The sequence below is a fragment of the Molothrus ater genome, chromosome 1 (genome assembly GCF_012460135.2).
Source record: "Molothrus ater isolate BHLD 08-10-18 breed brown headed cowbird chromosome 1, BPBGC_Mater_1.1, whole genome shotgun sequence".
Classification (NCBI taxonomy): Eukaryota; Metazoa; Chordata; class Aves; order Passeriformes; family Icteridae; genus Molothrus; species Molothrus ater.
The window spans coordinates 46,971,992-46,986,484 of NC_050478.2; the positions used below are offsets into that span (position 1 = coordinate 46,971,992).

The 14,493-nt window shown below is 38.2% G+C and overlaps 1 protein-coding gene across 3 annotated transcripts in view; it reads left to right on the plus strand.

Annotated features, from left to right (window-relative positions):
• BMPER (BMP binding endothelial regulator) overlaps positions 1-11,912 on the plus strand; it is a 148,541-nt gene extending 136,629 nt beyond the window's left edge. For all 3 annotated transcript variants that reach the window (XM_036406594.2, XM_036406592.2, XM_036406593.2), the window contains exons 14-15: positions 3,860-3,990; positions 9,980-11,912. In XM_036406594.2, coding sequence (XP_036262487.1) covers positions 3,860-3,990; positions 9,980-10,161 — 313 coding nt within the window. In that variant the 3' untranslated portion in view covers positions 10,162-11,912. The remainder of the gene's footprint in view (positions 1-3,859; positions 3,991-9,979) is intronic.
• The last annotated feature ends 2,581 nt before the right edge of the window (positions 11,913-14,493 follow it).

Consider the following 14,493-nt stretch of genomic DNA (forward strand, 5'->3'; position numbering starts at 1 on the left):
TTCTTTTGGACCACAACATCATTGCATCTCTGTATGATTTCACTGAGGGCAGAACTAAGGTTGCCTGAAGTATCTTGCTTGTATTTCCATGACTAGTGAAATAGCTTCATTTTATAGGTAACTTGCGCTGCAGCCTTCTTGTGGAATTATTTCTGTCTGACTGTAATGTTTTGATGTTTAACTTTCTAATATGTTTTTACTTCATTTACACAAATGCTTTGTTCTTGGTAAAGAGTCACAATACCCCACAAGACCCAAAGTCTCCATTACTGTGCAGTGCAGTAAATTGTCGATAGAGCTTCATTATTGGCATAATTCCAAAGTTTTATTAAAATGTATTTTTTGTTGTTTGAACAGTACAGTCAGATTAGAGTTCAGATAAGATGTGAGTACATGCAGTTAGTATCACCAAATCTCTTTTTCCAATTCAAGGGAAGAATGATAAGAAGGCAGAATCTGGGGAAGCAGAGAATATTTTTTGAAATGTATCACTGGAGAGGATAAAAAAATAAAAGCTATGGGCATGCCAAAGTTTTTTGCAAGGGGAAAGGATTAGGATAGCACACAATAATCCGTTTTTCAATTTACTTGGTAAATCATCCCATAATAGCCATTTAACACAACTGTAGCAATAATGAATCTGAGAAATTTAATTAAGTGCAAAAAGTAAACAAGTTTTGCTAAAAAACAGGCCCAAAGTTGAAGCTTGGCCTTGGGCCATCAGCAGGTCACCCTCAGAACCAGGCCCCAGAGAATGGACATCTTTTATTTCTGTGTCCTTACTCAGAACTGCCCTTTCATTAGGAAATAAAAGGAGATTTTATTTTTATTCACTAGGCTTGGCAGCTGTGGATATAGTTTTCTTTACACTCCTTTTTGATTTAACATTAATTAGCTAATTTAATGAACTGTACAAATAATTTGAAATTGTAATTAATTTATAAAACAGCTGCAATCTGACAATGGCTCCTCAGCTAAGCCTAGGGCTTGATCCGAGCAGCTGTCACCAGGATTAAACTCTCAATGAAAATAAAAATTACACCAGCAATTCGGTATGTAATTAATCAGCAGATTCTTTGCGTTGCACATGGCATGCTACTTCCTCGGTGGACACCCATGCTGAACACTGCAGCAAATAGCGCTGATCCCAGCCAAAGCTCAGATGTTTCACTCCGGAGCATGCCTGGATGGCCATGGCCATTTCAATGCCAAGGGATAATGGTTGGTGTTGCTCACATAAATATAAGAGCTAAGCTCTGCACTCTCAAAGAGCATGGCTGCCCTCCTGCAGACTGGGAATGCTGTCCTCCCTTCCCTGATCCCTCAGACTATGCCTAGGCTTTGCCAGGGTCTATGCTAGCCTTACCATGAACACATTAGCTTTTAAAAAGCTTGGGTTATTGATGGTGAGCCTGGAGTTTTCCTGTTCTTGCATCTTTTTCTGATGCAAGCATCTGAGGTAGCTGTAGGTTCATTGACTCAGCGCAAGATGTGACATCTCTCTCCAGGTAATGGTAAAAAAAAAAAAAGGCAAAACCAAAGGTATGCTCTAAAAAGCAGAGGAAGTACCTCAGATTTAGGGTTTTATAAGTTCTTAGTTAAAGAAGTTGCTGAACATATAGCCAAGCTGATACTGGCAAGCATCCCTAAACACCATGGACATCAATAACAACTAAATCTGAGTGGAGAGCGATGAAATGTGTTTCATAAAGGGGGCTGGCACAGAAACAAAAACATGATAAAATGGTACCTTGACAATCAACTATTTATGGAGATTATATACAGACTTTCTTTGTGATAATGATTTGTTTCAGTAGCAAGTAAGCATCTACTTCACTGTAAAAATGAGACAGGCACCTCTTAAATTATATGGGGTATATGGAGCAGTGCCTGCTGCTGAGATAATAGGAAGAGATCACAAAGAGATGTTGTGGCCAAAGGAAAACAATGTGAAGTTATTTAGTGTGCCACGTAAAAAGGTGACCCTTTGTGCTTATACAAGGTCTTTTATCAGTTGACAACATCAAACCACCCCAAGGATGTTGTGCTAATCTATTCCTTGCCATTCAGCTGTGATATGCATACAGCAACATCTGTTATTGGAAAAGATGTAAAGGGACCTACCACAGGACTAAAGTGAAATAAAATGACATTGTCCTTAGAAAGTAAAGTTATTGCCAGTGAAAACAACTGGTCTGTAAATATGAGGATGTTATATATTTGATCCAAAGCAATTCTGTTTATTCACAGTGCATATGTGTCAGTAAATCAAGGACAGGTAACCTTCATACATTAACACTTGTGTTACTTATTTGTCACAGTGATTTTTTAGGTAATTTCATATTGAGGGTCCACTGAGAGTAAATTTATTGAAACTCATGAAAATGTCGAGCAGAACTGTCGGGTCACTGAAGCAGCCGGTGACTTTGTCGTGGGGAAATATTCCTCTTTCAGGGGCACTGTTGGACTTACAGAAACAGGCTTGTCTGTGTTAAAGGGATCACTAATCCTTTCTCCGAGTTTTGAAGAAAGGGCTCTCAATTAGTCTAGAGTATGGGCATTAGGGCTCCTGATTACTTTGTCTGAGGTTTTTGCACCATTTCCAAGCTATTACCTCTTCTGCTGTGGAATCGTTTCTGGGAAGCTAAGCCTGTATCTATCCTTTTCCTATAGACAGTTCATATTATGGTCCACAGAAAGAGCAACTAACATGAAGAGCACATTTTTCATTTCAGCCCTTCATCTTTGCAAGAGGATTTATGCCTTTGTCCTCTCAGAAACAGGGAAGCAGGAAAGCCCCTGAACATGCATGGAACAGGGGGGCCTTGACCATGGATGCCCAAGGTTCATGCACAGGTCACCTTCAGTGGAAAGCAGATGAACTGAGGGTGTGATTTTCAGAGTATGCCTTCCCTATACCTTGTCCCTACCTTTTAATGATTCTGCTGAGAGCAGTAGATACTCAGCATTTCTGAATTCACATTGCTACACATGCAGAACCATCTAAACATTTTGCATATGGAGAAACCACCAACTTCAAATCTCTTGGCTCTTGCCAGTTATATTTTAGGCCTGTGCCAAAGAGGCACATGTTCTGAATGAGCTAACTTGAAATATAGTGGTGACATCCACAGTAGCAGTTTCACATAGGGTCATGTTAGCAGCTTTGCTCCTTGTCATTGTGGTACTTCCACATAAGAAGAGACTGGGTGGTATGAACCATACTTGAGGGATTTCCTAGCATGAAACTGCTCAGTTATGCTGCATCAGCCCTGTTCCTTTGGAGTGTCTTAAAGTCTGGCACTTAGTAGTGATGCTGCTGAGAAAACAGGCATATAGCTATTTTCACACCTTCAAAGGAGGAAGAGGTAAGTCTGGAGGTAACCTGAAGAGAAGGCATCATCGCTTTCCTGGAGGGACATGTGCTCATTGCCTACATAATTCATACACTTAACACTACTGTGATGATTGTTGGTAATTGATTGATTGATAAAACGATTACTTTCTAGGAATAAAAAGTTTTTGTCTTATATTGACACAAAATCATTGCAAAAATGGAGTTTGCCTTCCCCCATTATCGTCTCAATCCTCTCTACCTGGCATTTCTTGGGTCTTCTCATCTCCCTGTTTCTGTGTGGTTCCCTGGTGCTCTGGAGGCTTCTCTGCATTAAAGTAGCACACCAAAAAAGAGATGAGCCCTTGGGATGTAACCTCAGGGATGCCTTTAACTTTCTTGCCATTTAGCACAAGTTGCTGTGGCATTGAATGCCATGTGACTGGAAAGTAAACAACTCCAACCCTTGGGCAGATATCTGCCAAAGCATTCCTTTCTTATTTGTTTTGTGGTTTTGTTCTGCAGGTCCTGTGTGACAGACATGTGTGAGTGTCCGATCCATAAAAACTGCTACTGTGAGTCATTCCTGGCATACGCCCGAGCCTGCCAGAGGGAAGGGCTGAAAGTCCAGTGGGTGCCGGAGCAGAACTGTGCAGGTAAGCATTTTGGGACTGCTTCTTTGTAAGCTGTTGCATAGGCTAATAGGCTGTGATCATACTATCCTTTTACTGGTGGAGCAGGATCAAAAATGATACAGGAGTTGTAGCAGCTTGGAAGTTCTTGCAAGTTTTTCTTTCAGGATATGTAAACTGTTGATTACAGAAAAAGTTTAAACTCCTTTGACCTCCTGTCAAAACATAGTTATATTTCTGGGAACAACATGCACATACAATTGCAGTAGGTTCAACAAGGAAAGAGGAGCAAATCTATTTAGTGCAAATATTAAAATGTAAACCTGCATTAATAATTGCATTTGGTCCATACTCACTGTGTGATTTGGACTGCATTAATTGCAAGTAGCTGTGAGTAATTGCCTCCATGAGCAGCAGTGGCCTGTGGCTAGGGGCACTTGAACTAAAATACAATATTGCAGATGAGTATTTCCCTTGATGATGGTCTCATTAATTTAGGACACTCTGTAACGGCATTGGTTTGCCTAGAAATGTATTCAGATTTATGTAAAGCAATTAACAGTAGTTGAAAAAAACCAACAAAGAATGAGAGGAGGATACTCAGTGCTGTTCTAAGAGGTATTACTCTGTGGTCCATTTTGGTAATTGTGTGTGGTTCAGGGTCTACTCTCTGAACTTCAATTTCCTTTTCTGTTGAAGGCATTTTAGCAGGGATGGGTGAGTGACAGAGCAAATTATGTTTGATTGACTGTTCCCAAAAGGTTCGTTTTTTTCCTTACAAAGCAACAGGATAATCCAAACAGGGTGTCACTAAGTGAAAACCCTATTCAAGGATGTGGTTTTGGACAGCACTAGTAATATATATAATTTTAATCTATCTATCATGGTAGCTGATCCATGCAGAACATGAAGCAAGCATTGTGAGTTTTTTTTCCAAAGCACTTCAGACTGAGACCTCACTGTGGCAGATGCTGTAAAAAGAATAAAAACTTCTTGCTAGCAGCCCCTGCCTTAAGGAGTTTATACAAGTGTTGACATATCACGACTTAACTAATTGAGGCTTCATTTCGCAATTTTTTTTCTGGCATCTTACCAAAGAGAAGAAAATTTTCTGAGGCAAAACCAGTCCTTGAGAGAACATTATGAAGGAATTTAAACACACAGCCTCCATTAAAGCTAATGAAAGACATTTTTAAATCAGCATGAATTTTTTAATCTCTTCTAGAGAGAAAGGGGAAATCTTGTTAAGCAGAAAATGTAAATAAGCTGTATAAGGCTAAGTACCCTCAAAACACTTATTTAAGTATCCAATGTTAGATAAGTAGCACCATCTTCTAAGTAAATAATACAGTAACCATTAAATTAAAGTGCATCCACTGCTTTCCATATGGTACCAGTGGCCAGCATCAAGATTTTAATCTTGAACAAACTTTTTTTCTCTCCAAAACAAGTAGTGCAATTATTGTGTCTCAATTACAGATAAAAGTTCATAGGTCAGAAACAAAATTTCTGTAATAAAACTTTAGCATTCTGTGACTTTCATTTCCTGCTTGACATTTCATAGCTGGCAGGATACTTGCACGAGTTGTGTTCTGATGAAAATGGAGTACACTTATTAGAAAGTCAGGTTTTAATTATACTTTTGTGTGTTTTAAAACTAGATCTTGTGTGGTTGCCAGTTGCTCTGCCCTAACTGCTGTAAGCTTAGCTCATCTTTATAATCTTCAGAAAACTTTTGTTGTCTGGAGGGCCAGCCAAATAGGATACTCAGGAGGCTCAGGAATTGCATGTCCTGTCCCCTGCGTGCTCTTCTCTCTCCCCCAGTGCAATAGCTTATCCTCCTCTTCATTATTCTGCAGAACACTGCTGCTCAAGGTTTGCTGTCCTATGAGGTTGGCTCATTAAAGGGAATGTCAGCTGTCATTTATTGGAGGAGTGAAAAGTGGAAGATAATGAGTAAGGAAAATGGTTAGGGTAGGTTGGTGAACATGGGAACTGAGAGGGTTAGGAAAAAGATATGGGTTGCCATGGAAAGTAGTGGGGAGTTAGACCTGTTAGGATGGGCATAGGAAAAAATATGGTTCTTGAAGGAGAAATTAAAAAGCCAGGACAGCCAGTATGAGGGAAAGAAGAAATAAAAAAAAAAGTGATACATGCAAGAAGAAAAATAAAGGATAGAAGTGGAAGGAAGTTGTTTGAAAAGGAAAGGAGAAAGAAAAATATATTTTTTTTACCCAAGAAAGGCTAGACAAGACATTTATAAAGTACAATTAAGTAAACGGAAGTGCTAAAAGGCCTTGGGATATAGTAATTTAATGCTGCATTTCTCAGGATACCAAGAGAAAGAAGACTCAAGGATGGCAGAAGGCAATAACTCCCTGCCATGGGCATGACTACACATGCAAGAAAACAATGAGATAAGGGCTATAATATAGTGCAAAATGCACTGCTGTGCTGACATGCTACAAGAGTTTCATAAAATCTGAACAATTTTCTCTTTTCCTCTGTGGTCAGTTGAAGTGAAGGAATATGAGCGTATATCTGATTTTGACTCCTCCTTTGGGTCCCTTTTATGCTGGAGAATTTTATGGCATGTGTCACTCTTTTCCCCTGCTATATGTTGCTTTCCTTTGACTGCTTTATTGCCTGTGTAAATGTATCAGGAGGGCTATTCTGGCTTTTCAGTTGATACTTACTGAAAACTGAAAACTGAAAATATTAACGAGTGTATCATGGGAAGGTCAGTGCTCAGATCCATCACCTTTAGCTCTATTAGAAAGAGGTGTTGTGAATTGCAAGCACTATTAGTCAAATACCATTTGGAAGTCTTACAGAAGACTTCCAAACTGTGTAACACTGACAGAATAAGCCAGAACATTCATTGATGCTCAAATATTAGTTCAGAATTTTCAGTGAAATCAGATTTACCAGATATCATTAGCCAAGGGAATCCTTCAGCAGTTATGCTACATATTTTGGCTTTTTTATTTGGGGAATAAGATTTCCTCCTGAATAATTATGGCCATGTCTACAAAGACAGGCACAGAAGCCTCCTCTGTGAAACTGCCAAAGTGGCTGGACTAAACCAGGTCTAGTCTGCAAACTGTAGCCTTATTAGGCTGGGTTTATTAGCTCAGGCACAGTGCTGTATTTATGTGACTATATGGCTTCTGGACTGGAGCAGGCTATTATCCCGCCAGCTCAGAAAGTGGTCTGAGGAAGCTCACATCTGTCATGCCAAACACATGTTCTAGAAGAAGAGTGGAAAAATCCTGTTGGGACTGCTAATGTTTCAAAATACAGTACTATTAGTAACTTTTGTACATTGGACTTGGGTTTTGGATTTTTTTTTTTTTTTTGCTAGTATACTAAGGAATTTATTAGTAACAGAGCTCAGTTCTTTGAGAGGAATTTGTCTCGGAAGAAGGGTGCAAAGACAACACTTCTGTTTTCCATGTTTACATGGTAGCGAATCACTTCAGCAGTTCCTGGGAAGCCTTCTGCAGAATGTCTTTATTTTTATATTTTAAGCTGTTGATGAAGTGGAATGTTGGATCAATCACACCACATGTTAACAACTGAATCGCTCAACAATAAAAGCTATCCAGGGAACTTAAACAGCAGCCATTGTACTTTTCTGATTTTTCCCTTGACAGCGTGTTAATAATGCCATTATGGGCTGCCTACAGCAGAAAATAGTCATCATATCTTCTACATGGCATCGTCTAAAGGATAAGGAGGTGTTCTGACATCACACATGCATGTGTGGTAAAGCAGAACGGGGAGTACTTACACATGCCATGGCTGCCAAGGGCAGGCTGTAATATGTTCTCATTTGCTCTGGAAAGGTGCCCTTAGCCAACTTTCCTTAAACCCACCAGCTGAGGAACCAAACAGAGCTCAGGTGAAAGGAATGGGCCAGCTATTACTGCACTTGAGCTTTGTGGGATGAAACCTGTGCAGCCTTAAAGCTGAAGTTTGTATTGCCTTCTGTATGGAAACTACATGAGCTGAAGTCTAATGTTTGCTTTTGGTTGGTCAATTAGCGATCCTACAAAGGGAAGCTCATTTTCAGAGAGAAAGGATAAAAGCTTCTAATAAACATCTCCTGTAAGATAATTCACATTGTGTATAGACAATCACTAACTATCCTTGAATGTCCTGGTCTACCTTTCTAATCTCTTACTACATTGTTTGCAAAGCACTGAGAAGATCTGCACAGTTTCGTTTCCCCTCTTACAAAGATTGAAACTCTATTCTTAACACACTAGGTAAGCATAGAGTTTCCTGGGAATCTAGCATTTTATTCTATGCTTAATATTGCTTGCATGTTTTTTTCCCACCTTATGAATTTCATGTTTAATTTAATTTTTTTTTTAGTTTTTCCTTTTTTTTTGTTCCTTCTTAAGTATGCATGGAAGTTATCACGCAGAGCAAGACAGAAATGTAAAGTTGGAAAAATATTCTCAAAAGATCTATGCTCAAAAACTGAATAAGCCTATCTTGAACATAGTTGATAGACAGATATTTGTTTCCAGCCTATTCTAAAACAATGTTTAATTAAAGATGTCTCAGAGAGTTTCTAGGTAGGTTGCTCTTGGTGATTTCTATTGCTTAAGGATAGAAGATTGGGGTTTTTCTCCCCTGATACCTAATATCCAACTAATATTCAGCATTTGATTCTCTGTAACACCAGGATAATTTGCCTCTGTACTATCTTTTTTTTTTTTTACAATTTTGGGTTTTTTATTAATATCTGTGTCCTGAGAATTGCGTATGCATAAATTCCATAAAATGCACAAGTAAAACTTGAAAGAAGCTGATGCTTTTTTGAAGATCCCTTAATGGTGAAAAGGAACCCCTTAAATTTATATATCTTAGCAATAAGACTTCCATTCTCTTTGATACACTTATATATGTTTAATCAATTTATTTCTGTTTTTTCTTTATGAATAATAGCAGTGCTGTAATGACTCTGTAGGCCAGTTCTCAAAACAAAATAGTGTTTTCTGTCCATAAGAAAATTTTCGCTTAAAAAATATTGACCTTCAGTCTCTCTCAAAGTTGAAGAAATCTTCCCAATACAATCACCTTTCTGAAAATAGCATGAGATGATTCTGAATGCTTGAGAGTCCCTTACCACCTATGAACTATTTTATCAGTCTCTGTTTTTGCCGTCAGCACAGCTGTTAAAAAGAATAACAGACTTTTATTTGCTATTGAACTGCGTATTATTCTCCATACTAAAAAGGCAGGATATAAAATGTTGAGAGTTTCAGTATTGATCTGAAGGGGTTTTAGTGCTTTTAGCTGAGTCTTCAGTGATCTTTTATGCTGAAAATACATTGAACTGTCAGCTCCATAAATTAGTGAATAGATACTGGAATCATTAAGTACAAGAGCCCTCACTGTCAGTGATCCCTTAAAACAGTGTGGATACAATTGATTTTTAATTTTTGTTTGTTTGTTTATTTGTTTGTTTTAGAAATGGTGCTTCTGGATAAAAACATTGATTTAGTTTGCTGCAATATTAAATATAGAAAATATAATCTTAGAGTCAGAAATTCTAATGGGGTGAATGACTCTTCTTTCTCTTCCTCTTTCTGTAGGAATGGAACTGATAATAAAACTGTCTTTGTAAATGTTTCAGAAATCTTTGATAAAAGGCATTGTAATGAATAAAGAATAAACAGTTTTAATCCTTTAATATGAAGTGTACATCTGCATATAGATAGAAACCTTGCCAAAGCCTTATATACCATTGGTTGTGTTAAAATTCTCAAAAACTTCAATAATGCTGTGGATTTGATACTTTTGATAAGGAATTTCGCTACTTTTATATTTATCATGCAATATAGTGGAATCGTTTTACAAGTAATTTTTTCCTCTAGGTAATCGTCATGATAAAATGTGCTTTTTGATATTTGCAGTAGAAACTAAGCAAACAGATAAGTAAATTTCCTTGTGGTGCTGTGTGTAATATGCATAATTTGTTCCCTTTAACTCTTTTCAGCAACCCAGTGTAAACACGGTGCAGTTTATGATACCTGTGGTCCGGGATGTGTCAAAACATGTGACAACTGGAATGAAATTGGACCATGCAACAAGCCCTGTGTTGCAGGGTGTCACTGCCCTGCAAATTTAGTTCTTCACAGAGGAAGATGCATCAAGCCAGTCCTGTGCCCGCAGCGGTGACATTCATTCTTTTTCCATGGACACTAGTGCGGGTGGTCACTGACTCCCCCGATGCTCACAGCCAGTGAAGGACTCCAGCTGTTTGTGTGCAGATTCTGCAAAGTACATGTCTGCTCACAGAGTGTAAATATGCTCCTCTGTGTGCATTTGTGTGTCTCTAAGTACACACACGTGGCACCTAGAAAGATATATATAAATGTATAATGTGTGTATTTGGACACGTGTGTCCATACACAAGTGCCCTAAACATAAGTACAACCCATATATTTATATATATGTCCACATGCAAATATACATAATTTCTATATACCATAGAAGGATGAATTATAATATGTATATTTTTTGCTATAAAGTTTATGTATTATTATTTCTAGGACCCTGATCTGTAAGTCATTGTATAAATAAACCAGGTGTTTTTAATATAATATTGTGGCATGAAAAGATTGGATGACTTTGCCGTTGCATAAGTTTGTCGTTACCAAGGAAACTTTTCTAGGGCCACAGCACTGCCAGGCTGGATTAGTTTCAACACAGAACCTGGATTTACAGTTGTACAGGAAACACATTTCTCTGGAGATGGAGGATTTATCTAGGAATATTTCATGCGTACCTTAGAGCTGCATAGTGATTGGTGACAGTGCTTAATCAGGCAGAGAAAGCTGGGGATTGGCTTTTATGCTTTACTGAAATAACTGTGCAAAATGATTTCCAAAGCTGGTTGGACAATGGCCAGGATAGAGATATTTCTTTCTGGAACGGCACCAAAGAGACGGGGCCAGATTTTCATAAGTGTTAGGCACCCAACAGCTCACTTTGAAAATCTGACCACTTCCCATTTCATATCCTAATGCCCCATCTTTGTTGTGTTTGGCAGTAGCTGTGAATACACAATGAGGAGCTTGAAGAAAATATTCATGTGCATATTAGCCCCTTAAATATGTTTGAAACGCCTAGGTTTGTTTCATGTCTCCCCCAAATATTATGCAAAAACAAATCCCACGCTGAAACATTTTATTTCAGTGTGCCATAAAACATTAAATAATGCCAGGCTTAGTAACTCATTTAATTTATCAGCATAGCTTAGAAGAAAGACAAATTCACCCCACCGAAAACCAGTAGAGAATGTGGGAATGTCAAATGCTAATTGGAGAACTGCATTTTATTTCCTTAGTGGTCTTTTGGTTGAGGTTTACGAACATGTGGGCTCTGTGAAGTTTGCATGACTTTTGAAGTCTCCCAGGGGAGAAGCAATAATATGGGATTTCATAAGAAACGGATAAAAAAACCGTGCAACTTTCTCAAGCCTGAAGGGACAGGGGGCTATTTTTCTTCACTGGAAAAGGCTCTTTTAGAGCCTGATGGAATGGTCTCTGGAGATGATAGAAATCTTTGTGCATCTGATTTAGGTTTATAATGAAGTAATATCTTCCCACACAGCTACTTCCATCATGCCTTGCATTGAAATTGCACATTGTAATGCTTTGAACAACTTTCTCCTTTAATTCTTTTCTTTTGAGGAAGTTAAGCAGGGCCTGAGTTTACAGTAAGTGAGTGGGTAAACACACTTGGGTTATACAATCTTTCTGTGATCCCACCCTGGAGGAAGATGCTGAGTGAACCAGGTTAACTTAGGCACCACACTATCCAAAATGCTGTACCACCACAGTGTTAAAAAGAGCTGGGCATATAATGCCAAGAGTGTTCCATGGATGTTCATCCAAATCTTAAATAAACTCAGCTTGATCTTTTTATGTCCCTTTTGTGTTTGTTTTCTTGTAACAATCAAATAATTCAGTTTAACTGGCAAGAGAGGGTTTTGAAGACTCATACACAAGTGGACTGGGAAGCAGAATTGAAAATGTGCAGATCCCATCAGAGCAGGAAACTAGAAGAGTTTTATGTGGCTCATGTGCTAATTGAATGGCAAAGTTGAAATTTAGAACAATTGCAGTGGGCTGAAGGAGTTAAAATATAAAATAGCAGTCATTAAAATAATTTCTAGTGTCAGTCAGATCAAAGAGCTTTTCAGCCTGCGAGCTTTCAGTGCTAAGATATGGGGTCTAAACCATTTAAAAGAATATTTGCCTACCTTTAGTTTAGGGCATATTGTAATTACTTACTGCTTGATGTTTCCAAAATAAAAATACAGGCAACGTGAATTGCATACATGAGTGGTGTATACATCTCTCTTTCTCTCTTCTTCAGACTTATAAAGGTGAGTGAAAGGTGAAGGGAGAGCCCTTCAGCTCTCTCAGTCCACTGATCACATTTAAGCAGTGCTTAATTGATTCTAGGTGAAGAGGTGACTCAGTCTTTCTGTAGGATGAACTCTATTTCTTTTTTTAGGTCTTAAAATGATTCAATTTGAAACCTGACCAGGTCATCTCAAAATGAGGACTCATTCCTTGGTTTAAGTTTTTCATGTCTGCCTAATTAAGACTAGACCGATGCTTTTAAGTTTAGTGATGTAGACTGAGGAAGAGAAAATGGTTTTACCTCTAAGCCAAATGGTTGTGTCCTTATGGTGTTGTAGAGCTTTTTCCTCCAAAATCCACAGTTTTCAAGGCAAGATTAACTGCTATAATCTGTCTGCTCAGTTCACATGTACCATCTAAGAACAGGTTGTTCTACTCTTCTGGAAACTTGCCCCAGATTTCCACTTGGCAGAAGTTTTACATCTGTATCTGTGGTTTCCCTGTGGCTAACTGAACTATTGAGACCCTATCAGGCCCAGTTGGGCCTGTTGCACTCCACTATTCTGTTTCTCTCTCTTTCAAGGCCATTCAAAAATTGAAAGTCTAGCCCAATACCATCAATACCATTATTATCACTGACCTCACAAAGTTTGGGTTGAAGCCCATCTTTCTCCTTCTGTCTTTCCCCATGGAATATTGCCCTTAGCATGCTAGAGCTGGAAGTTTCCTTTATATCACTGGGGATTTATTTTTTATGAAATTAACTGCTAATCCACTATTAGTATGCTAAATGTGTTTAATGTGGAATAATTTTTAAAATAATAATATAACATTGGTAATTCATAGGGCATATGGTGTATTCACTATGCAAAACTGATGGTGGTGTAAATTTTGATCTTGATAATGCTTATGTCAATCAGTGTATATAACTTCGTGCCAATTTGTAAGGTGAAATATATTTGAAGGAGCAGAGGTTCCAATCAAAGAATGATCCAAAAGTGAAGTCCGAGAAACACTTCTGTAGTCCAATGGAGAGAGTCAAGTAGAGACCTGGTCAACATTTTCACAATTAATCTGCTGTGTGTTCTCTGGCAAGTCATTTAATATTCTAATTTCTTGGGGAAACAAGGCTCTGGATTTGTGCATCTTTTTAAAGTTTATGGATGGAAAATGTTCTAAAATGATATACCAGGCTAATGTCAGCTGATATTTTACCAATCTACTCAGGTCTGCTTTACATCAAGTTGTCCCATCTCTCCCAAATCATCATCACTTGGAAATCAGCTTTTAGTTGGCATATGTGGAGGTCGAATGTATTTACTTCCTTCTCATGTATTTGTGTCTTTTAGTTGTGTCTACTTTTCTATATTAAGTTTTATAAATCAAGGAGACAAGCCATAGCCAAACAGAACAATTTGAGTTGTAGCCCAAGAGTCCGGCATCTTCCAAGAACACTTTTCTTCTATAGAGTAAGGTTGGTTGCACTTAGACAAAACAAACAAACAAACAAACAAAACCACCAAACAAACAACAACAACAAAAAGAAATAAAAAAGAAAATATTCTTATTGTCTGACCCAAATGTGAACCCATCCCCCCATCCCTGTATCACACAAGTAGTTTTCAGCAGATAACCTAAAAGAAGTAAGTTCTCATATTTTCTGCTTTTTTTGAACACAGGATTCAAATACAGTTTGACACTGCCTGGCTTCTCACTGACAGAACCTGACAGTTGCAATGGCTGGACTGATCTTGAACAACTGTGTAGGGGTACAGCAGTTTGCTTTTTTTTTGCCTTCATCAAAAGTGGATAAGGTGATATCAGAGCTAACAGATATGATAATAATAACAACATTTTCAGCTGGACAGACTGGAAAGAGAGTCAGTCAACAGCATTTAGCACTGAAGTGGTAAGGTGTTCTACTATTTCAGGAACAGTTCCAACTAAAGGATATTATTATGCCATGATCTCAGTATCTGACAAAGAGGAACTTTATGTTACATAACACTGATCAAATGCTTGTCCTTCTGTCCTAGATTTTATCATTTTTAGAAAGCCCTGTGGCAAGAGAGACGTTTCTGCTCCCTTACAGAACCATTTCTAGTCCACCTCCGCAAATGTTTCAGGACAAAGACCT